Raw genomic sequence first — 24,450 nt, 5'->3', positions numbered from 1 at the left:
TCTTACCTGTGAGCAGGATTGTCTGGGAAACTTCTCTAGGGTGCAGAAAGAAGATGGGCTGATGCCCTTTCTCTCAGGCAGCCAAGTCCCTGAACACTTACCCAGTGCCAAGCTGGTTCTTCACCCCCGGTCCTCTTTCAGTCCACCAAAAGTAGGCCTGGATGGGGCAACCGACATCAAGTTTGGCCTGGAGCGAGACCACACCCCCTTAATCACACTCTTTGGGTAACTTGGTGTAGGAGACAGTCCCTGCCCACTGGGAGCTTACAATCTAAGTCAGTCTGCCAGTCCATTGCACTGGAGCTCTTTCCATGGACAGAACACTGTACTAACCCCTTGGCACAGTTAAAATAGAACCATGTAATTAACATGCCAAAAACAAGCTCACAGCCTACAGAGGGAAGCATTGACTTTGGAACAGCATGGTGAGAATACTTCAAGTACTTTAGCATTACATAGCACGTGTGGCACCTGTTCTCAAGAAGCTTCCAGTCCACATGACAGACATTAAAATTGAGTTACGTACAGGTGGAAGAGCACATACAAGCTCAGTAGATGAAGTTGTACACTCTAAACCCATGATAAGTTTGAATCGGCATAAAAAACAAGTAAATCAATACGTAGAGTGAAGGGTGGCGGTGCTGCATTAAGACAGCAATAATGTTTATTGAATACCATTTGACAGAGGACCCTACTAAGAGTACGACGTGGAGGAAAGAGGCCTCAGTCAATCTTATTTATCCAGCACTTACTGCAGAGCACAATATAACCATCGACAGATTCCCCGCCCACTATAAGCTTACCGTCTAAAGGGGGAGACAGACATTAAGATGAATAAATTACATCCATTTGAGTAGAAGCCATGACAAGTGGATGGAGAAGTCATCAGGAAATATTCTTGTATACTAGATTCCAACTCAACGAGAGATTTGCACTTGGTAACTCCGTCTCCCAGGCGCTCATCTATGAAGTACTCAACAAATACTCAACGAACACATGCGAACCACGCATGTGTTGGTGGTGCTATGGGTCAGGCCGGCATATTTATTAACATCGGTATTTGTTAAGCACTTACTATGTGACAAGCACTGTTCTAAGCCCTGGGATAGATACAAGGTAATGAGGTTGTCCCACGTGGGGCTCACACTCTTCATACCCATTTTACAGATAAGGTAACTGAGGCACAGAGAAGTTAGGTGACTTACCCAAGGTCACACAGCTGACAAGCGGCAGAGCCAGGATTAGAACCCATGACCTCTGACTCCCAAGCCCGGGTTCTTGCCACGGAGCACAGAATACTGTATTAAGCACAATTTAACAGACATTCCCTGTCTACAACGAGTTTACAGTTTATTCCACACCGTGGAACTACTGAACCCCAACTCACTGCTCGGCTTTTATGGGGCTGTTATGGAGTCCCACGGCGACGGAACAGAAGACTATCTCAGGGTAGAGGTATTGGGAAACCCAAAAAGAGTCCCCCGACGTCCAGTTGAGTTCGGCGCAAAACTGCCCTCAAGGGGCACGTGACAGTACCACCACCCCACTCCTTCCCCCTCGGCGGGTCTTGCTTCCTGCCCCGGGGGGGGGGCTCACATTCTGATACTCCCATATTGACACTGCCAGGACCGACCCATAGCTCTCAATTCACTGAGGAGAGTGGAGAGTGGGGTGGGGGAGAAAATTTCCAGTGGATGGGGGCTGGAGGTGCACCCCCTTTTGGATAATGGTACACTTCCCCTTTTGGAGGGGAAGTGTACAAGCCTTGCAGAAACAACCCTTCACCTTCCAGCACATTCCAGGCACAATGTTCCGGGTTGAAGTTGTGTAAGGTTACTGGCTTGGATGATTTTACAGTTGAGTGGGCAATACTAGTTAAAGGACCTGGACCAAGCCTAGGAAGAGAGCTCAGTGACAGAGACACACAAGACACACAGAGACACACACAGACAGTGAGCATGCACACCCATGCACCCCATAGTTTCTGCCCCTAAAAACCTTCACCTCTAGACCCAGAGCAGCAATCATTCCCCCCTAAAACAAGATTTCATCGCATCACATCCCCTCAACTTCCTCTGCTCCCGAGAACCAAATCAGAGGCTCGGCTACAAACGCTGTTAGCCACACACATGGGTCCAATCTGCTTATCTTCCACCTACCCCAGCACTTGGAACACATTAACTGCTTATCACATACCATCATCTCATCAACAGGATCAAACAAGTAAATGGTATCAAACTTTCTCCTACCAACCTCAGGCCTCTTCACTGTATACACATTATTAATCCAATTGACACCGACTATCCAGCCCTAGTCTCCTGCCTGCCCCACCACACACATAACTCCAGCTTCCTGCACCCCCTCGTGGATAATTCAGTACAGGAGGTCTCTCTTATCTTAACCCTAGATTATCAAGTCGAGTCATTGCTATCACTACTTGTATCCACTCCAGCAGTCAGTACAGTGCTTGGCATATAATAAGCATTTAACAAGTACCATTATTTTTACAAATAATACAAAGTCAGTCATATTTAGGGAGTACTTACTGAGGACAGAACACTGTCATAAGCACTAGAGTGAGTACAATTTAACTTCTAACTACAGCCTCTAAAGGGCCACTACCATTATATCAACTATCCCAGACTTGGGTCTCCCTTCTCCACCCCTTCAATTCCAACTTTGAGCCCAACCCATTCTTCAGTCCCCTCCATCACCATAATCAATAAAATCACTATCCCAAACCTAAAACATGCAAGCCATTGTTGAGTCATCCATATAAAACCAACTCCCTTCATCAACCACTGCATCACCATTGGAGCAACAATAATTAGTCTAGCCCTAAGTTGTCCCTTTAAAGCAACAACCCAACTCAATCCTGAACCAGCAAAACCAAACCATTTGCCCTACCCACCTCAGCACCACTGGTATAAAAAAATAGATAGAGAAAGCCAACTTTGGGAGGCTTTTAGTCCAATACATCAACTACCACAGCTAAACAAAAGACATGCTAACCAAGAGAGCAACACAAGCCCTGCTCACCAAAACCCCAGAAGAACACACTCTGCCTTCTTTCCACAACCTACAGCAAATAAAGCCCCCAGGCATTACCTAAGGTAAAGAAAGACCCACCAGCCTCTGGGGCTTTAAAGGGGCAGTGCCACTTAACCCATTGTAGGGCACCTAAAGGAGAGACTGGGTTGCTGGGTTGGGTGGGGGAGGAGCTGTAGGAGCAAGGAAGAAAAAGAAGCAGAAGGCTATTAAAGAGAAGAGGACTTTCAGCTGCTCACTGTTAAAAAGGATCTGGAAAAACATCCTTAATTATAGACACCTGCAATCCATTTACATACTCCTCAAGGATGGGGTCTAATTCTCATCCAAGGTTATCCCAGAGCCTAGTGCTTTGCACCCAGAAGGATATTCAATAAATAAGAATGAATGAGCAAATGAATGAATGAATCAATCAGTCAATAAATTCAAGCTCTTCCCTGAGCTCTCCTCAGTCCCCAGGCCTCACTGTCCCCTCCACTCTTTCTCTCCTTTTTGTTTCCTTTTTAATGGTATTTGTTAAGCACTTTCTGTGTGCCATGCACTGTGCTGGGCACCACAGTGGATACAAGATAGGTTGGACAGGGTCTCTGTCCCACGTGGGGCTTGCCCTCTTCATCCCCCATTTTATAGATGAGGTGACCGAGGCCCGGAGAAGTGAAACGACTTACCCAGGGTCACACAGCAGATGGGTTGTGGAGGTGGGGTTGGAACCCAAGTCCTCTGACTCCCAGGCCCAGGCCCTTTCCGCTAGGCCACACTGCTTCTCTCCTCCCTGCTTCTGTTCCTTTTAGCGTCTGGGGAAGGACTTTTGGTGAAAGAAGTCATTAGAGGAGGCCAAGTTTGGGGGGCTCTTAATGCAAGAGCCTGGAGAAAGTGGAGGGAAAAGGCAGGGAAGGTGAAGAAGACAGGAAGGAAGGACGGGTCAGCTTTCAGGCTGGACACTTGGGTGGCCCCTGATGGCCCTTGCAGATCTTGGACCGACAGATAATAATAATAATGGTATTTGTTAATAGCTTACTTTGTAGCAAGCACGGCATTAAGCCCTGTTGCCCAGGCTGTCATGCCTCTCACGGAACACTTTTTTAATGCTATTTGTTAAGTGCTTACTATGTGTTCGATACTGTTCTAAGCCCTGGGATAGAACAAAGTGAATTAGTTCGGACAGAGTCCCTGTCGCTTATGGGGCTCACAGTCTAAGTAGGAAAGAGATCAGGAGAACCAAGGCCCAGAGAAGGGGAGTGACTTGGCCAAGGTCACACAAAAACAGACAAGCGGCAGAGTCAAGATTAGAATTCTTGACCTTCTGATTCCCAGGCCCATGCATGATTGACTTTTTTGAACTTCACAGTGGTGACCCTTTCCTTTCCACTCATTCTTCAGCATGCCACTATTTTACTGAAATTCACCCTTCATCTGCGCTCCTCATTTTAGGGAGGTGGAATTTAGGGAAAATGGGGGAATTTTATGGCTCATTTAAGGCACATCTCCTCCAAGAGGCCTTCCCTGACTGACCCCTCATTCCCTTTTCTCCCATTTCCTTCTGTGTCATCCTAACTTGCTCCCTTTATTCACTCCCTCCCTCAGCCCCACAGCACTTTTGTCCATATCCATAATTGCTTTATTTATATTAATGTTGGTCTCCCCCTCTAGACTGTTAGCTCTGTTTGGGAAGGAAATGTGTCAGCCAATTCTGTTGTACTGTACTCTCCCAAGCGGTTAGTATAGTTCTTTGCGCACAGAAAGCTTTAAATGAATACCATTGATGGATTGATTGGCTCTTAGATTGAAAGCCTGGAGCCTGGACATTGTCCCATGATGCTTTCTTGTGCTGCCAACAAACACCTCAATGCTGGGTGACAGTTTCTGGGTCCCAAGTGGGTCAGAAACTTTGAGGTGATTGTCTTCTGATCTAAAAACTTAATATATTAGAGACCACCCCATTTATCTCGCCCCTCATCGTGTGCAGAAATGTCTGCAATTTGTGGTTAGGTTGCTATTTCTTTGAAGTGGCTTAACTAATTCCACTGAAAGTAATTTTTTCAGCTGGGAGAATTTGGTCATCCAGCTACGCTGAAAAATTGCTAGGGGCTTTTGGCACTAAGCTGAAACCAATCCAGGAATTGCGGCACTGATAACTGACCTCTGGGATGTCAGTCCCAGCTCAAATCCATGTATATGCCTTGCTTGTCACTAAAAAGTCTATCAGTCAAGGGTATTTACTGAGCCCTTACTATATGCAGAGCAATGTACTAAACATTTGGGAGAGAACTATAGGATAGAGTTGTTAGATGCACTCAAATCGATCAATCAATGGTATTTATTCATTCAATAGTATTTATTGAGCGCTTACTATGTGCAGAGCACTGTACTAAGCGATTGGGATGAACAAGTCGGCAACAGATAGAGACAGTCCCTGCCGTTTGACGGGCTTACAGTCTAATCGGGGGAGACGGACAGACAAGAACAATGGCACTAAACAGCGTCAAGGGGAAGAACATCTCGTAAAAACAATGGCAACTAAATAGAATCAAGGCGATGTACAATTCATTAACAAAATAAATAGGGTAACGAAAATATATACAGTTGAGCGGACGGGTACAGTGCTGTGGGGATGGGAAGGGAGAGGTGGAGGAGCAGAGGGAAAAGGGGAAAATGAGGCTTTAGCTGCGGAGAGGTAAAGGGGGGATGGCAGAGGGAGTAGAGGGGGAAGAGGAGCTCAGTCTGGGAAGGCCTCTTGGAGGAGGTGATTTTTAAGTAAGGTTTTGAAGAGGGAAAGAGAATCAGTTTGGCGGAGGTGAGGAGGGAGGGCGTTCCAGGACCGCGGGAGGACGTGACCCAGGGGTCGACGGCGGGATAGGCGAGACCGAGGGACGGCGAGGAGGTGGGCGGCAGAGGACCGGAGCGTGCGGGGTGGGCGGTAGAAAGAGAGAAGGGAGGAGAGGTAGGAAGGGGCAAGGTGATGGAGAGCCTTGAAGCCTAGAGTGAGGAGTTTTTGTTTGGAGCGGAGGTCGATAGGCAACCACTGGAGTTGTTTAAGAAGGGGAGTGACATGCCCAGATCGTTTCTGCAGGAAGATGAGCCGGGCAGCGGAGTGAAGAATAGACCGGAGCGGGGCGAGAGAGGAGGAAGGGAGGTCAGAGAGAAGGCTGACACAGTAGTCTAGCCGGGATATAACGAGAGCCCGTAATAGTAAGGTAGCCGTTTGGGTGGAGAGGAAAGGGCTGAATGCTTACTGTGGGCAGAGAACTGTACTAAGCCCTTGGGAGAGGACAACAGAGCAAAGTTGCTAGATGTGTTCCCTGGCCACATGGAGTTTAAGGTGTAGAGGGGGAGACAGACATTAATCTAAAGCAATAAATTCCAGATATGTGCGTAAGTGCTGTGGGACTGAGGGAGGGGTGCAAATCTAAGTGCAAGTGTGAAGCAAAAGGAATTCTTCTATCTTGTCCATCCTAGGTGCAGTTTTTAGGTGCAAAGAAAGTGCTTAATAAATACCGTCATTATCATACACACCTTGCTTCTGTTGCAGACACATGGGACAGTTGTGGGGAGTGGGAATACACACACACAACCACACACACCCTCCCTCCCCTGCTTTCCCCCCCTTTCTCTGTAGCTCATCTTTAAACTTCATTTCTTCCCTCTGCTTATGAGGTATTGTAGTGTCCATCTCTCCAACTAGATTTTAAGTTCAGAAGGTGTTGTGTCTTCATGTTTCAGCATCCCTTGCTCCCCACTTGTGCTCTTATATTGTGAGCCCCCAAGTCTAATTACCACCTATGCCTTCTCTCCCCAAGCTTAGTACAGTGTTCTACACCCAGTAAGAACGTAATACCTTTACTATGACTGCTATTGCTACTCTGGCTCAGATCCAAGCTCATCTCCTCCAGGAAGCCTGCCCTGATTGACTCCATCCATTTTCCTCCCACCCCAATACTCTGTGTGACTCGTGCCATGAGGGTCCCGCTCTGTGAGTCAGTCAGGAGTCGAGTTCACCGGTGACCGTGCGTGGCCGTGGACGAGTGTGTGGTCCAGATACTCTGAGCCTGGGGGGAGTGATGCCCCAGCTACTATATGAGGCTCTGGGTCCAAGGCTGTGGGTGACCATGGGTGGCCCGTTCTGCCCCTCGGCCCCCCATGCCCTGAGGAGATGCCCTCGGCCTCATCCCTCTCTCGGACCCAGATGGCCGCTGGCCTGCGAGCCTGGGCCTGTCCGGATGGATACCCGTGTCCCTGGCAAAATTCTGTCTGTAATCCTCAGCTAGAGCTGTGGAACCCATCTTGAGAGATGAGTGGAATACTGATATGGGGGTCCAGCGTCTCCCATCCTACCTTCTGGAGAAAGCTGAGAACCGTGTTTGTTACCAGACATTTCAGTCTCAGGGCTGGGAGGCGAAGAAACCAGCAGTATCAGAGCTGGAAAGAGCTGGGTAGCAGATTGTAGACAGCTTAGTTTGGGGTAGACACTAATCTCCCCATATCCTAAAACACTGACCCTAATTCCAAGAAAGGATGTATGCGGAGAGATGTAGCTGACTGCTGCTATGTCCTACTAAGACTTGCCCCCTTCCGCCTGGCCCCCAGGCCCCCTTTGGGGCACTAACAGGTATCTGGGGAGGCTGTGCCTCTTTATCACCCCCCTGGTGTCAGCAGCCTTGTTCAGGGAGCCTGCACCTTTTTATCATTCACTGCTGGTACTAGGTATCTCTCCAGTAATAGTGTATATATGATAATAGTAATAATAAGTATTATTATTAGTGGAACTGCACCTCGCTATCGCCCCCTGGTGCCACCAATCGTTATATTGAGAGACTGCATCTCTCTATCGCCGCCTGATGTTACTATAGTATAGTATAGCATAGTATAGTATAATATAGTATAGTACAGTACAGTACAGTTTAGTATAGAATAATAGTAGAAAAGCAGCATGGCTTAGTGGAACGAGCCTGGGCACGGGAGTCAGAGGAGGTGGTTTCTAATCCCACCTCCTCCACTTGTCTGTGTGACCTTGGGCAAGCCACTTAACTTCTCTGTGCCTCAGTTACCTCATCTGTAAAATGAGGATTAAGACTGTGAGCCCCATGTGGGACAACCTGATTACCTTATATTTCCCCCAGAGCTTAGAACAGTGCTTGGCACATAGTAAGCACTTAAATACCAACATTAATATTATATCTCCCCCAGAGCTTAGAACAGTGTGTGGCACGTAGTAAGTGCTTAAGAGATGCCATCATTATTAGTAGTAGTTCATTCAATAGTATTTATTGAGCGCTTACTATGTGCAGAGCACTGTACTAGGCGCTTGGAATTGTAGTAGAATGGTACCGCACTAGGCTTGTTTGGGGAGGCTGATTTTCTCTACTGTTCCATGGTGTTACTAGGCGTTGCTCTGTAAATCTGCGCCTCCCTATCTCTCTCCCTGCTCCGGGGTGGCACTGATGGTTTGTTTTTTGGGTGTTTTTTTTTTCATGGTGTTTGTGAAGCATGTACTAGGTGCCAGTCCCTGAACTAAGCGCTGGGATAAGAAAGAAGCTCATCAGGTCGGACACAGTCTACGTTCCACTTGGGTGTCACAAATCTTATCCCCTATTTTAGAGATGAGGGAACTGAAGCTCAGAGAAATGAAGTGACTTCTCCGAAGTCAACCAACAGAGAAGCGGAGGGATCTGGATTAGGAGCCAGGTCCTTCTGCCGCACAGACCCGGTCTGTAGCCACCAGGCGGCGCTGCTTCTCTGCTATATGGTGACTCTGGGCGGCCGCGCCTCTCTATTGCCACCTGGTGGTACTTTGCTCCAACAGCGCCGGCTTCTTCCCTGAGCCTCCAGCTTCTCTATGTCGCCTCCGACTTCTTTCCCCCGGCCTCCCCCGGCCTGTCACTCCCTCCTTCTCCACATAGGCCAGACCACCACTCGCCCCCTCTTCAACGCATTATTGAGGTCGCAACTCCGCTGAAAGGCCTTCTCCAATTAAGCCCTTTTCTCCCACGCCTCCGCCCCTGCTCCTTCTCTCTTCTAATAATAATAATAATGTTGGTATTTGTTAAGCACTTACTATGTGCCAAGCACTGTTTAAGTGACTTGCCCAAGGTCACACAGCTGACAATCAGCAGAGCCGGGATTAGAACCCATGACCTCTGACTCCCAAGCCCCGGCTCTTTCCAATGAGCCACCTTCTGCATCGCCTACATCCTTTGGACACTGGCTATTTTCCCTACAGCATTTATATGCCTATCTGTAAACTATGCACTATGTGTACAGAAATGTGGTGGGTGGGTGTGAACACTGATGGGGTAGTTAATGATAATAGTAATAAAGATAATAATAATAATTGTGGTATTTGTTAAGCACTTAATATGTGCCAGGCACTGTACTAAGCACTAGGATAAATACAAACAAATAGGGTTGGATAGGGCTGACAGTCAATATTTCCAGCTATTCAAGAAACCAACAATTTAAGCAAAAAGCCTTCAGGCAGCGGAATGGATGGTTAGCAAAGACCAGGTTTTCAGTTTGTGGAGCAGGGGATCGATTGATGGTAGGAGACACCACCAGGATGGGGGGGGAAGCTGAGGCAGGAGACCACCATATGCCTTATTGAATGAAGGCCCACCTCCTCCAAGAAGCCTTCCCTGATTAAGCCCCCTTTTCCTCTTCTCTCACTCCCTTCTGCCTCACCCTGATTTGCTTCCTTTATTCATCCTGCCCACCCCTCCCAGCCCCACAGGACTTACATCTGAAATTTTATTTGTATTTAATGTCTGTCTTTCTAGGACGTAAGCCTGTTGTGGGCAGGGAATGTGTTTAGTTATATTGTACTCACCCAAGCGCTTAGTACAGCACTCTGCACACAGTGAGCACTCAATAAATACGACTGAATGAACTGAATGAAGTGTGGCACCATCTGAACCACAAGACAACTGCACCTCCTCCTCAATACCCTGCAACCCCAGCACTCATGTTTCTGCTGAGACAACAGAAGCACAAACCTGGTGAGCTGGTGGTGTTGGCAGCCACAGGGAGAGTTGGTAGACATGTTCCCTGCCCATAACGAGCAAGAGTCTAGAGACCTGAGAACAGGAAGGGTTGGAATCTCTGCCAGGGGATGACCCCAGGTGAAACCAACTGTAGAAATCCACAAGGCCTGTCGGGGAGGGCAATGACTGCTGCCAAGTCAGAACCAGAAGGCTTTTTAAATGGCCTGCCTCGGCACTTAGGTGTATCCCAGTGGGTCTCAGGGAACGAGAGGGAGATAGAACCAACTGAAGGTTGGCAGGAGAACTCCAGGGAACAGAAGTCATTGACTAGGGAAGCAGCATGGCCTAATGGAAAGAGCCTGGGCCTGGGAGTCAGAGGACCTGGGTTCTAGTCCCAGCTCTGCCAGTTGTTTGCTATGTGACCTTAGGCAAGTCACTTCATTTCTCTGGGCCTTGGTTTCCTCATGTGTAAAATGGGAATTCAATCTCTTTTCTCTCTTTTTTCTGGAATTTGTGAAGCATTATGTGACAGGCACCATACCTGGGATAGATTCAAGCTAATCAGGTTCACACAATCCATGGCCTCCATGGAGCTCACAATCAATCTCCATTTTACAGATGAGGCAACTGAGGCACAGAGAAGTAGAGTGACTTACCCAAGGTCACACAACAGACACGTGGCACAGCTGGAACTAGAACCCAGGTCCTTCTGACTTCAAGGCCCGTGATCTATCCACTAGGCCATGCCGCTTCCCCTTCCCAGACTGTGAGCCCCATGCAGTACAGGGACTAGGGCCAACCTGTTTATCCTGTATCTACCTCAGTGCTTATTACAGTGCTTGGCACACAGTAAGCTCTTAGTAAATATCACTCTTCATCTTATTACCTGGAATTCCCAACCCCAGAACTGTAGTCTGATAGAAGACCCTGAAGCGGAGGGTCTTCCCTACCTTTTCAGGGTCAGAGGCCGGGTCAGTTAGGGCTAGTAGACTGTAACCTCATTGTGGGCAGGGATTGTGTCTGTTCTATCGTACTCTCCCAAGTGTGTAAGACAGTGCTCTGCACACAGTAAGTGCTGAATACATATGATGGATCGGCAGTAGCGGGGGCTGGGATCTCGGGGACCCTGCTGCGGTATCTGTGAGATGAGATGAAGGGAGGGGCTGCTCACTGCCACCCCCTAACACCAGGCAGGACTCGGGAAGGGAGCTCTGAATGCAGGACAGTTGTAGAAATGGTTTATTGTTGGTTTTTGCAGGCTCTGTTCTTTCCTTAGACAATTAAGGAATTTGGGGTTTCTCAGCAGCGACTCTTTTATCAAAAGAAAATGCGCATCAACCATCTCCCTGAAACATCTCTGGCCCCAAGGCCCTCGTGGGGGGTGGGGGGTGGGAGGTATGTGGGGGAAGAGGAGGTGGAGGAGAGCGGAGAACCCTCAGGCCTCTTCCCCAGGCCTGCTTGAGAGCAGGAGATGGGCAGGGCCTCTGTGCATGGAGCCTGGCCACAGGGCATAAGGGTCTGGGGGCAGTGCCAGAGAATGTCCAGATGGGGCATGGGTCCAGAAGGGATGAGAATATTGGCGTACCCACCCCCCCGCCCCGCTGCAATGACAGGAGCTCCACCTGTCCCCCAGAGCCTCAGGACTTGTTCTCTCTCCCTCTATGACTCCTGACCCCAAAGACAGAGGTTATGCCCAGCTACCACCATTCAGTGAGGAGGGGGTCCAGATACCACTGGCCCTTCCCTCTGGGCAAGCAGACCCTCCCCCGGACCTTGTGACTTGGTGGCCCCAGGGTCCAGACTGGGAGGCCCTGGGACAGTGCCTGGCTGATGGGGAAGCATTTGAGCCCAAGTCCCCTGGCCCCCCCCTCGGCTGACCACTGAGAGTCAACCCCCCCCCCCCGCCCGCAACCCAGTTCTGGGTTCAGTGACTCCCTCCCCTCTAGCCCCTACACCACCCCCATTAACTCCAATCCTGGGCTTTGTTGGAACCTCGCCTGTCTGCCTGTCTTCTCTTCCCCACTGGGATGATCTCCAGAATTCAAAACACCAGCTGGGGAGGGGTTGCAGCCCCTGGAGACTTCCACCTCCCCCCCGCCCCCACCGCTGTAGCCCCCGAGAGGAGAAGTCCATGACAAAGACAAACTCAACCCATAGGGCTTCTCCCTTCACTCTCCAAAATATCTGGGTGAGGGAGCATGGGGGGCAAAGTCAGCAACTCCTAGTCTGCCCTCTCCCTAAGGGAGAGACAGTACCTGGACTAAATCTTCCCAAAGCTAGGGGATTGTGGAATCTGATCCTGTCAGAGGAGAGGAAATTGCCCCCCCACAGGCTGTGGGCACTGGCACTTCCCACCCCAAACTCTTTCCTTTCCTGGCTAAAGCAAGAGGGTGCTTGGTCTAGGAGTTCGGCAAGTGCCGCCCCCATGGTTATTAACCGGGCGGAGAGGACCCCAAGGAGGGGACCAGCTGGGTAGGTAGGAGGGCCTGGAGGTGGAGATTGAAGGCAGAAATAGGGGTCAGAGAAGAACCCCAGATCTGCAGCAGGGTGCAGATCTCTGGAGCCAAAAAGACCTGTCTCTGGGGGGGCAGAGGACCAGAGTTCCCTCCAGCAGGCTGGCCATGCTCCAGCAGGCTGGCTCTCACTGGCACACATCCAGATTTGTCTGTTCATCTGTGTCCCGGGTACCAGGTATGTGCCAGCCTTGGCATGGTTGAAGCCTGACCAGTGCAGCTGTGACAGCCTGAACTAGGGAAGCCCGACTCCTGGCCAGAGTCGCATGGGGGGAGGTTGTCCTGCTGGGTCTGGACACTTCTGGCTGTGGGACTTTAACAATTCGGTGTGACCTTCAGCTCACATGTGCTCTAGGGGATGAGTGGGACCCCGACTTCAGTACTGGGGAAAGAGGGTGGCAGGGGAAGAGAAGAATCCTGGTGTCCAGCCCCCAAGCAGCCCAGACCACTCCAGGTTGACAACGGGTATGGCCAGAGGCGTGGTGGCTTGATGACCAGATCCCTGGGGGTCTAGAAGCCTGGGCCTTTGAGGGTCTGGGGGTCCAGTGGAATCCCAGGGGCCTGCCAGGGCCAGCCAAGGCCGGGCTTCCTCATTAGGCAGTGCCCACAACTCTCCGAGGTGCCATGACCGGGCTGGAGGCAGGAAGAGCCTGGGGGGCAGGGAGGCCAGGGTGCCACTAAGCTGGGCCGGCACATGTTCATACCTAGTGCTCTGCGTCCATGGCAACTAGGTCCTTGGCTTTGATTATCCTGGGCAGCAGATTGTACCTAGGGGAGACACAGACAGTTGCGGGGGGAGTTGCAGGTGGGGAGGCAGAGCTGAGAGGGGAGACCGACAGTTAAGGGAGACTCGATTGGGAGGGGGAGTCCCTGCTGAACTCCACTGTTCTCCCCTTATAATAATAATAATAATGGTATTTGTTAAGCACTTACTATATGCCAGGCACTGTACTAAGCGCTGGGGTGGGTACAAGCAAATTGGGTTGGACTGTCTCTGTCTCACACTGGGCTCACAGTCTCAATCCCCACTTTACAGATGAGGTAACTGAGGCCCAAAGAAGTGAAGTGACTTAATAATAATAATAATGTTGGTATCTGTTAAGCGCTTACTATGTGCAGAGCACTGTTCTAAGCGCTGGGGTAGACACAGGGGAATCAGGTTGTCCCACGTGGGGCTCACAGTCTTCATCCTCATTTTACAGATGAGGTAACTGAGGCACAGAGAAGTTAAGTGACTTGCCCACATTCACACAGCTGACAGGTGGCAGAGCTGGGATTCGAACTCATGAGCTCTGACTCCAAAGCCCAGGGTCTTTCCACTGAGCCACGCTGCTTCTCAGCGTGTGACTTGTCCAAGGTCACACAGCAGACCCGTGGTGGAGCTGGGATTAGAACCCACGACCTTCTGACTCCGAGGCCCAAGCTCCATCCACTATGCCATGCTGCTTCTGATAAGGGTGGACGGCAGGGTGAGCCCCTGGAGGTTTTCAAACATCATCAACAAGACTATGTCTTCCTCTAGACTGTAGGCTCATTAAAGGTGGGGAATGTGTCCACTGCATTGTAGGACTGTACTCTCCCAGGCACTTAGAACAGTGCTCTGCACTCAGTAAGTGCTCAATAAATACGATTGACCCACTGGGGGCCACTGGGGGCCCGAGTTCCCATTTCCAGGCTGACCTCATTCATTCATTCATTCGTATTTAATGTGCACTTACCATGCTTCCCATGCAGTCTCTAGACTGTAAACTCGTGAGCTGGGAATGTGTCTGTTTATTGTTGTTTTGTATGCTTAGTAAGTGCTCTGCACACAATAAGTACTCAGTAAATAAGATTGAATAAATGACTGAAAGAGATGGGCCCAAAGGCCCCCCAACCCCGGGGGAGAGATCGGAAGGTGCCCCGTGGAGGTGGAAGAGGTGGGCATCTGATGGGGATCATGGCAATCATGATGAGGGGGAAGATCATCTTCATGTAGGGCAGAGGAGACATGCCGAACATACAGAGGAGCAGCAGCTGGAGCACCTGCAGCACGGTGAAGTAGTGGATGGTTCGCTGGGGTACCCGCCAGATGCAATGCACTGGAGAGTAGGCCGTCTGCGGAGAGAGAGAGCGGGGGGTCACTGGGTGGGCACGAGTCGGGTTTACCAGACCTCAACCTGGCCCCGGGGGCGAGGGCTCAGGGGGATTGAGGTTAGCATCCCCCTCCACCCTCAAACAAGGCCAGGGCAAGGTGGGAGACTGGGACACAGGAGCGGGAGGGGGCCGGGCAACCCGCTCCAACAGCTGGTTGCCATCGATGGAGGTGAGGGCGATGTAGAGGAACAGGCCATAGACCACGGGATCCACTGCAGCGGGAAGGGCAGCAGCAGGGGGAACAACCCCACCAGGGCGTTGGCCACCAGGATGGTCAGTCGAGTCTCCTTCACACTCATGGTCCTGGGGAAGGGGGCAGGGAGGTCCAGCCTGGCCAAACAATCTTCATCTTCATATCGCTCCTCAAATCTGCCAGTGACTCTCCAGTACTTCAAAGCCTTACTGAAGGCCCATCTCCTCCAAGAGGCCTTCCCTGACTAAACCCCCCTTTCCTCTTCTCCCACTCTCTTCTGCGTTGCCCAGACTTGCTCCCTTGATTCATCCCCCCTCCCAGCCCCACACCATTTATGTCCAGATCTGCCATTTATCCATTTCTACTAATGTCCGTTTGCCCCCTAGACTGTAAGTTCTTTGTGGGCTAATGCTGCTCCCTTGATTCATCCCCCCTCCCAGCCCCACACCATTTATGTCCAGATCTGCCATTTATCCATTTCTACTAATGTCCGTTTGCCCCCTAGACTGTAAGTTCTTTGTGGGCTAATGTCTGTTTCCCCCCTCCCCCCTAGACTGTAAGTTCTTTGTGGGTAGGGAATGTGCCTGCTATATTGTCCTATTGGATTCTCCCAAGCACTTAGTACAGTGCTCTATACCCAATAAGCGCTCAATAAATATGAATGAATGAATGAATGAATGAATGAATGAATGAGGGTGCTGCTGCCCCGTAACTATCCCCTGCCAATCCACCTGCCCAGGCCTCTTTGGGGGAGCTGGTACTGGGGTAGAGAGGGGTTAGGGGTGAGGACAAGGGTTGGGGGAGGGACGGAGGCACTCACGTCTCATAGATGTGCCCATTCTCCACGTGCTCCTTCACGAAGGCCAGGGCTCGGACATGCATGGGCGAGTGTGGGTAGGCAGCATGGATCCAAGGCAGACCGAACAGGAACAGCCCCGTGTTGATTAGAGCCACCAGCAGCAGGTCCCAGTGGTAAGCTGTGCCTTTTACCAACCTGTGGTTTGGACTCGGACATCCAGGGTCAGGCACCCCCAAAACACACTCACAAAGACACAAACACACACCCCCCCACTCTACAAGCCATGCGGGAAGCAGTGGGGCCCGCTCTTGACCCCACTTCCCCCTCCAGTTATCGTCCTATCTCCCTACTACCCTTCCTTTCCAAAATCTTAGAACGAGTCGTCTACAATCGATGCCTAGAATTCCTTAACTCCCATTCTCTCCTAGACCCCCTCCAATCTGGCTTCCGTCCCCTCCACTCTACCGAGACTGCTCTCTCTAAGGTCACCCATGACCTCCTTCTTGCCAAATCCAATGGCTCCTACTCCATTCTGATCCTCCTTGACCTCTCTGCTGCCTTTGACACTGTCGACCATCCCCTCCTCCTCCATACCTTATCTCACCTTGGCTTCACGGACTCTGTCCTCTCCCGGTTCTCCTCTTACCTCTCTGGCCGATCATTCTCGGTCTCCTACGCTGGAGCCTCCTCCCCCTCCCATCCTTTAACCGTTGGAGTTCCTCAAGGGTCAGTTCTTGGCCCTCTTCCGTTCTCCATTTACACTCACTCCCTCGGTGAACTCATCCGCTCTCACGGCTTTGACTACCATCTCTACGCAGATGACACGCAGATCTACATCTCCGCCCCTGTCCTCTCCCCCTCCCTTCAGGCTCGCATCTCCTCCTGCCTCCGGGACGTCTCCACCTGGATGTCGGCCCGCCACCTAAAACTCAACATGAGCAAGACTGAGCTCCTCATCTTCCCTCCCAAGCCCGGTCCGCTCCCAGACTTCTCCATCACCGTGGATGGCACGACCATCCTTCCCGTCCCGCAGGCCCGCAATCTCGGTGTCATCCTTGACTCGTCCCTCTCGTTCACCCCACACATCCTATCCATTACCAAGACCTGCCGGTTTCACCTCTACAGTATCGCCAAGATCCGCCCTTTCCTCTCCACCCAAACGGCTACCTTACTATTACGGGCTCTCGTTATATCCCGGCTAGACTACTGTGTCAGCCTTCTCTCTGACCTCCCTTCCTCCTCTCTCGCCCCGCTCCGGTCTATTCTTCACTCCGCTGCCCGGCTCATCTTCCTGCAGAAACGATCTGGGCATGTCACTCCCCTTCTTAAACAACTCCAGTGGTTGCCTATCGACCTCCGCTCCAAACAAAAACTCCTCACTCTAGGCTTCAAGGCTCTCCATCACCTTGCCCCTTCCTACCTCTCCTCCCTTCTCTCTTTCTACCGCCCACCCCGCACGCTCCACTCCTCTGCCGCCCACCTCCTCGCCGTCCCTCGGTCTCGCCTATCCCGCCGTCGACCCCCGGGTCACGTCCTCCCGCGGTCCTGGAACGCCCTCCCTCCTCACCTCCGCCAAACCGATTCTCTTTCCCTCTTCAAAACCTTACTTAAAAATCACCTCCTCCAAGAGGCGTTCCCAGACTGAGCTCCTCTTCCCCCTCTACTCCCTCTGCCATCCCCCCTTTACCTCTCCGCAGCTAAAGCCTCATTTTCCCCTTTTCCCGCTGCTCCTCCACCTCTCCCTTCCCATCCCCACAGCACTGTACTCGTCCGCTCAACTGTATATATTTTCGTTACCCTATTTATTTTGTTAATGAATTGTACATCGCCTCGATTCTATTTAGTTGCCATTGTTTTTACGAGATGTTCTTCCCCTTGACGCTGTTTAGTGCCATCGTTCTTGTCTGTCCGTCTCCCCCGATTAGACTGTAAGCCCGTCAAACGGCAGGGACTGTCTCTATCTGTTGCCGACTTGTTCATCCCAAGCGCTTAGTACAGTGCTCTGCACATAGTAAGCGCTCAATAAATACTATTGAATAGTGGCAAGAGCCCAGGCCTTGGAGTCAGAGGACGTGGGTTCTAATCCTGGCTCCCCCCTCCGTGTCTTCTGGGTGACCTCGGGCAAGTTCCTTCACCTCTCTAGGCCTCAATTATCTCATATGTAAAATTGCAATTAAATCCTATTCCCTCCTACTTAGGCCGTGAGCCCCTTGTGAGGCTGGGGCTCTTTCCAACCTCATTAACTTCAAATGCCCTAGTATTTAGAACAGTGCTTGGCAGTATAGGTTTCTATTTGAAACCTATACTTAACACTTTAACACCTATACTAATACTAATATCACCAGTAATTATGATAATACAAGGAGGGACTGAGTTGAGCCCCTCTCTCCCTTACTAAATGAGGAGGCAGATCAGAGAAGGAGAGTCCTGTCCCAGGGTCCCAGAGTGGCTGGCTGCAACTGCCTCTTAGGCTCATTCCCCTTATTATTATTTTTTTAATGGCATTTGTTAAGCACTTACAATGTGCCAGACACCATTCTAAGTGCTGGAGTACATACAGCATTGTCAGGTTGGAGAGAGTCCCTATCCCGCATGAAGTGAACACTCTTAATCCCCATTTTATAGATGAGGTAACTGAGGCACAACCAAGTGATGGGACTCACCCAAGGTCACACAGCAGACAAGTGGAGGAGCCGGGATTAGAACCCAGGTCCTTTTGACTCCCAGGCCCTCTCCACTAGGTTTTACTGGTTCTCTAGGCCTGGGGTCCCCGGTCCCTGGCACTGCCTCCTCTGACCGAATCCCAAAGATGATGCGGAGGGAAGTCGGGGCAGGCCTGGAGGGGGCGGGGGAGTGGGCGGGGGGAAGCCGTACCTGTTTTGGGGTCATTGGCCAGCGATGCCACGATGTTCTGCTCGATGAAAAAGAACATGGACATCAAGAAGCCCAGGCCCATGGCTCTCAGGGCCACACCACTGGACAGCAAGTGCACCGGAGCCAGCTCAAGCAGGTTCTCACTGGGGTTGTAGCTGAACTTGGATACTACCAGGGGGTGGGGAGGGGCCATGAGAAGCCCACTCCTTTCCCATCCTGGTTCTTTCCCCATTCCCATCCTGGCTCTGGTCTCCCCCACCAGGGGAAGGGGCAAGTGCCACAGCCAAGTTGGTGCACTGAGCAGAACGAATGGCACACTTTCCCCTGGTCGCTGTGTAGCCCTCCCCTCTTCCCACCTGGAGTGGGCCAGAAGGTCCCCCTGCCAACCTCGCCCGCCCCCATGCTTTCTCCCGAGGCCGCTAACATCAGCCGGCAATGTAGTTCCTGCCCCCATCGTTGGGGGGATGGAAATACTAATCTGCGTGGCTGGGCCCCATCCAGACATCCCCACTCCTCTCCCCCCGGCCCCTCCGCCCTCCCCCCCCGTCCACCAGACATCTGCAGCATGGTTTGGATGACCCATCCGGCCCAGTTCAGACTCAGGCCAGGGCCCAGAAGGTGGGCCCCAAACCCGGGCGGTCGGAAAAGAGGCCTCAGCTTGGCAGAGATGCCCTCGGGCAGGGAGGGGTGGGTGGGCGATAACGCAGGGCACCCCCAGGGCACACTCACTCTCTATCTCCTGGAAGAAATAGGAGCCTACAAGGGAGAAGGTGAGCACCGAGATGAGCACTGCGCAGTCGGACAGGATCTCCCGAATGTGGGCGTGCATGCAGGTAGGGGCTGCGGAGGGAAAGCATACCGGGAACTGTTTCCTTCCGAAGTTGACCACTGCTTCCGCCAAGGAGCCAGCCTGGATTGACCCTCGGCCTTACTCCAGTCACTCCGATTGTGTGTGTGTGTAACCTTGCCTAACTCCAGTCAGTCCAGCTGAGATTCTGTGAGTGTGTGCTTGTGTGTGTGTGTCTGTGTGTGAATGTGTGCCCTTACTTCCCCATCACACCTTGAAGGCAGGGACTGTATCTTCTTCCTCTGCCTCTACCCCAACATCCAAGTGTGTGTGGGAGGAACCGGGGGTGGGGGAGGGGCCTTTTCCATATGCAGACCATCCACCCTCCGTCCCCCCATCCTTTCCCTTGGTCCTGGGCCCCGTGCACTGTCCGGCTGGGCCCGGGTCAGCCGCCCTGGTTCATAAGAGAAGCAGCGTGGCGCAGTGGAAAGAGCCCAGGCTTTGGAGTCAGGGCTCGTGAGTTCGAATCCCAGCTCTGCCACTTGTCAGCTGTGTGACTGTGGGCAAGTCACTTAACTTCTCTGTGCCTCAGTTCCCTCATCTGTAAAATGGGGATTAAGACTGTGAGCCCCACGTGGGACAACCTGATTCCCCTGTGTCTACCCCAGCGCTTAGAACAGTGCTCTGCACTTAATAAGCGCTTAACAAATACCAACATTATTATTATTATCCGCCTGCTCAACTCTTCTTGAACTGGTAGAGGGTGTGGCCCAGCCAGAGGGTCCCCAGCATATTCATGAGGCTCAGCACGGCTGTCTCCTGCCTGTAGTGTGCCAGCTCATGCCCGCCGGTCTGGTTCTGAGGGCACAACGAGCCGCCGAATGACAAGTTCACCACAAGGGTCGTGTTGAGGCTGAGGCTAGGGAGGCGACGGGATGCTTCTGTCGGGCAGGGGTGGCTGCCCTAGGGCTCGCCTTAATAGTATTTGCCTATGAGGAAGCACTTTCTGATGGGTAGGCTTCACCCATTAAAAAAAAATCTTTGACTTCTATGACAGTCTTCTACCAATGACTCCTATCACCCTTTAAAGTGTCTTAAAATTCATTTAGTTCCTAAATTTTCTAGCATCTTTAAAAATGCCTTAATGCTAAATGAATTAAAATGAAACTTGCTAAGTTGGGAACACAAGAGACTTAATACTTCAGAACTACATTTTTGCTTTTTTTTTATTTTGAAACCTGAGGGGAGGTGTCGAGCAAGCAACCACACATGCTATCACGGTCCGGCCTATCAGGACACCGTCTTCGAACCGGGTGCTGGTGGCCCTCCTGGACCCCCGCCCTCGCAGTCAGGGGATGGACCGTCCAGCCCCCCCCCCCAACTCTCCAGTGACCGATGGGCTCAGCCTTGGGGCTGGCCCACTTGTTGCCTGGCTTCCCAATGGAACCCATTCCGTGTGCTTGCTCTCCGCCCCGACGAAAGCATTTCCTGATGCTTGTTGGTTCTACACCTACCACTGTCCAGCTACAACTGCGGGTCCCCATGTTGCTGGGGTTGGTTGGGGTAAACCAATGCTGGGTCCCACCTGTTAGCACCCTTCCTGGATCTGTGAACTCTACTTCTGCACCCTCTCAGCCTGCAGAATCCTGGCCCCTTCAGGCCATCTCTCCATCCATCCCCCCCGGCCGCCCTTCTCTGTCCCACCTTCTGGTTGCCTTAGACATAGTCACCAAAATTGTATGTGGGGGTCCCGGGGTGGTCACCCGACAGTTTTATAGAACAGCTTCCAGAGATACACAGACACATACAGGCATGTACACCGACATGAGTGTGCCCCTGTGCACATAGACAAAAATACACCCTCATGATCACAGAGCACAAACAATCAATCACTCGGTGGTATTTATTGAGGCCTCACTATGTGCAAGGCACTATACTAAGTGATTGGGAGAGTATACTAAAGTAACTACAGCAGAAGTACGGCTCAGTGGAAAGAGCAGAGGCTTGGGAGTCAAAGGTTGTGGGTTCTAATCCCGGCTCCACCACTTGCCATCTTTGTGACTTTCTGCAAGTCATTTAACTTTTCTATGTCTCAGTTGCCTCATCTGTAAAATGGGGATTAAGACTGTGTTCCCACTTGGGACAACCTGATTACTTGTATCTTCCCCCGCACTTAAAACAGTGCTTGGCATATAGTAAGCACTTAACAAATACCATCATTATTTATTATTATTAAGTAGACATGATCCCTGCCCTCAGGGAGCTCAAAGTCTAGTGAGGGAGACAGGCATTGCAATGAACTATACTAGGGGAAGCAATCGAGTAGAAATCAGATTCTCATCACACACACACACCCATGCCCATGTACGCAGGCACACAAACACACACACACACACACTCTCTCTCTTTCTCTCTCTGATTCACTCACATAACCCAACCTCCACAGTGAACATGGGTTCACTGCTAAGGACTCAGTGAGCCAAGCAGGTCCTCAAATCTCCAAGTCCCCGAGGGGTCTGAACTCCCAATTCATGATCTCAAACCCAAAGGGCCCATCTGGGCACCAACCTCAGCCTGGCCCCGGCAGGAGCCCAGTTCTGCCTGGGACTCTGTACATGGAATCAGGGAGGGAAGGGAACCCAGGTGGGAAGGGGAGACCTTCAAAGCCTTTCTCTGGCCCAGCTGGATCAGGTCTGGGGAGGGGGCTGGGATGGGTCTGAAGCAGATTTGGGTGTCAAGGATAGGGTGCAGTTGAGTACCTTTGTCTCGAGTCAGATTACTTTCCTGGCCTTAACCATGTTCCCCTCAATAATAATAATAATGATGATTATAATTGTGGCATTTCTTAAGTGTTTACCATGTGCCAGACTCTGTACTAAGCGCTGGGGTGGAAACACTGGGGTGGAAACAAGCAAATCGGGTTGGACCCAGTCGCTGTCTGACTGTGGGGCTCAGATTCTCAATCCCCATTTTATAGATGACATAACTGAGGCCCAGAGAAGTGACGTGAGTCTGGTCACCCAGCAGACAGCTGGCGGAGGCGGGATTAGAACACATGACCTTCTGACTCCAGGGCCTGTGCTCTAGACACTATGCCATGCTGTTTTGATGCCAGCCAGAGCCAGAGGCTGGGAAGGGGCAGCAGGGTAAGGGACTTCCGGGACACTGGAGGAGCTGATTCTAGGGGGAAGAGTTGTCAGGTGCCCCTGAAGAAGCACTGTGGGTTTGGGGGATGGGAGGTGGGGGAGGGTCACCATGCCTGGGGGTCCATTGGCAGGGCGACCCCTACAGTCTTCAACCATTCCCCGGGCACTTTTGATGCCTGTCCTGTCACCAACCACTTCTGGGGAGGACGAAGGTCAAGATCAAATGATGGGCTGGCGGCTCCAAGCGCTGGGAACGAGGGACTGGAGGCTGGGGAGGAGCAACCTCGGGTGTGATCACTTCTTGTGCACTCCCCAAGCCCCTGGTCTGCCCAGCTTGGATGCGGGAGGGCCCCTTTCAGAACCCTGTCTTGGCACCGCCCGTCCGGGCCAGCCATCCCAGTTGCCTGGTTGGCCACGCTACCTCCCGGGTCTCCGGGAGAGGCCTGCCCCCTTGCAGAGCCCTGGGGAATGGAGGCACTGCAGATGGGAAGGGGGTCGGGACTCACTTGTGATGATCCCCTTGATGGGGTCGAGTACAAAGGTGATGGAGATGAACAGGGCGATGATCTGAGGCCGGCAGGCAAGGCACCGGGGAGGCAGGAGGACCAGAGGGTGGGGGCACAGATGGATGGACAGATGGACAGCAGTCGGTCACAGTCCACAGCGCATGCCAAGACATAAGGCCTCGCATCTCATGTCTCGCCATCCCGGGCCCGACTAACGGACCCCTTTTATTCCTATTATGTTTGTGGTTGCAGCGTACTCTCCCAAGAGCTTAGTACAGTGCTCCGCACACAATAAGTGCTCAAGTGCTCAATAAATACCACTGACTAACTCTAGACTGCCCACACTGAGGGCAGGGAATGTGTCTGTTTGTGGTTATAGTCTACTCTCCTAAGTGCTTAGTACAATGCTCTGCACACTCTAAGCGCTCAATAAACATGAGTGGCCGACTAGGCCACACTGGGGCCTTGTGAATAAATTGGGGAATCTCACCCCTTTTCTGGTCCACAGCCCTGGGATACAGCCACCAGGGGCTCCGCTCCCACCCCAGGGGACCCTGCTGGGACTGGGCTCCCTTCCTCCCTTGCGAGGGGTCTGCTCAGCCCAGATCCCAGCCGCCCCCGCTCCCGGGAACCCACCGCTTAAAGAGTTTCATGAGCAGGCTGAAATTGAAGACGGCGTAGAGGATGAGGAAGAAGCTGTTCCACAGCCCTGTCCAAGCGTAGATGTGGAAGTCCAGGCTGTAGTCATCACAGATGCCCTGGATCACTAAAAGTCACCAGCTGCTCACCGGCGGGAAGGACACTCGAACCCACAGATGCCCCTCTAGTCAGTCCCCCTGCCCGGACCCCAGCAGTCCCCTAGCAGTCCCACCCTGCCAGCCACAGGAGCTCCCCTAGGGGCCTGTGGGTCTGAGACAGGACCCCTCTTCCTCTCCTCTTCATCGCTACAGGAGTCCACAGCCTTTCTGGAATCTCAGAGGCTCCCCTTCAAAGCCTTATTGAAGGCACATCTCCTCCAAGGAGCCCTCCTTGAATAAGCCCTTCGTTCCTCTTTTCTCTTCCTCCCTCAGCCTCCTATCTAAACTCAGAGGCCCCCTTCACAGATTTATTGAACTCACATCTCCTCCAAGAGGCCTTCCCTGAATGAAGCCTTCCTTACCTCTTTTCCCTCTCCCTTCTGCATCGCCCTGACTTGCTCCCTTTATCCATCCCCTCTCCCAGCCCCACACCACTTACTTCCATATCTGTCACACATGGATTTGTATTAATGTCTGTCTCCCCCTCTAGACTGTAAGCTTGTTGTGAGTACTCTCCCAAGCTCTAAGGACAGTGCTTTGCATTAAGTAAATGCTCAATAAATATGATTGAATAAATGAAGGAAAGGTCCCTGAACGCGGGGGGGGGACAGGGAAAGGCAGTGGCAGCAGCAGGGCCAGGCTGATACCACAATGGAAGCTTGGGAGACTTGGCCTGA

General features: G+C 51.8%; 1 protein-coding gene across 1 annotated transcript in view; it reads right to left on the bottom strand.

Annotated features, from left to right (window-relative positions):
• Positions 1 to 13,239: 13,239 nt before the first annotated feature.
• The window catches only part of LOC114809177 (sodium bicarbonate transporter-like protein 11), a 78,216-nt gene continuing 67,005 nt past the window's right edge, over positions 13,240 to 24,450 (bottom strand). The window contains 11 exon segments of the mRNA XM_039911288.1: positions 13,240 to 13,306; positions 14,466 to 14,632; positions 14,786 to 14,880; positions 14,883 to 14,974; positions 15,685 to 15,862; positions 18,541 to 18,705; positions 19,267 to 19,377; positions 20,068 to 20,182; positions 22,579 to 22,667; positions 22,977 to 23,037; positions 23,609 to 23,742. Coding sequence (XP_039767222.1) covers positions 13,240 to 13,306; positions 14,466 to 14,632; positions 14,786 to 14,880; positions 14,883 to 14,974; positions 15,685 to 15,862; positions 18,541 to 18,705; positions 19,267 to 19,377; positions 20,068 to 20,182; positions 22,579 to 22,667; positions 22,977 to 23,037; positions 23,609 to 23,742 — 1,274 coding nt within the window.

The sequence above is a fragment of the Ornithorhynchus anatinus genome, chromosome 1 (genome assembly GCF_004115215.2).
Source record: "Ornithorhynchus anatinus isolate Pmale09 chromosome 1, mOrnAna1.pri.v4, whole genome shotgun sequence".
In the NCBI taxonomy this organism is placed as follows: domain Eukaryota; kingdom Metazoa; phylum Chordata; class Mammalia; order Monotremata; family Ornithorhynchidae; genus Ornithorhynchus; species Ornithorhynchus anatinus.
This window is presented reverse-complemented; position numbering and strand designations above follow the sequence as displayed.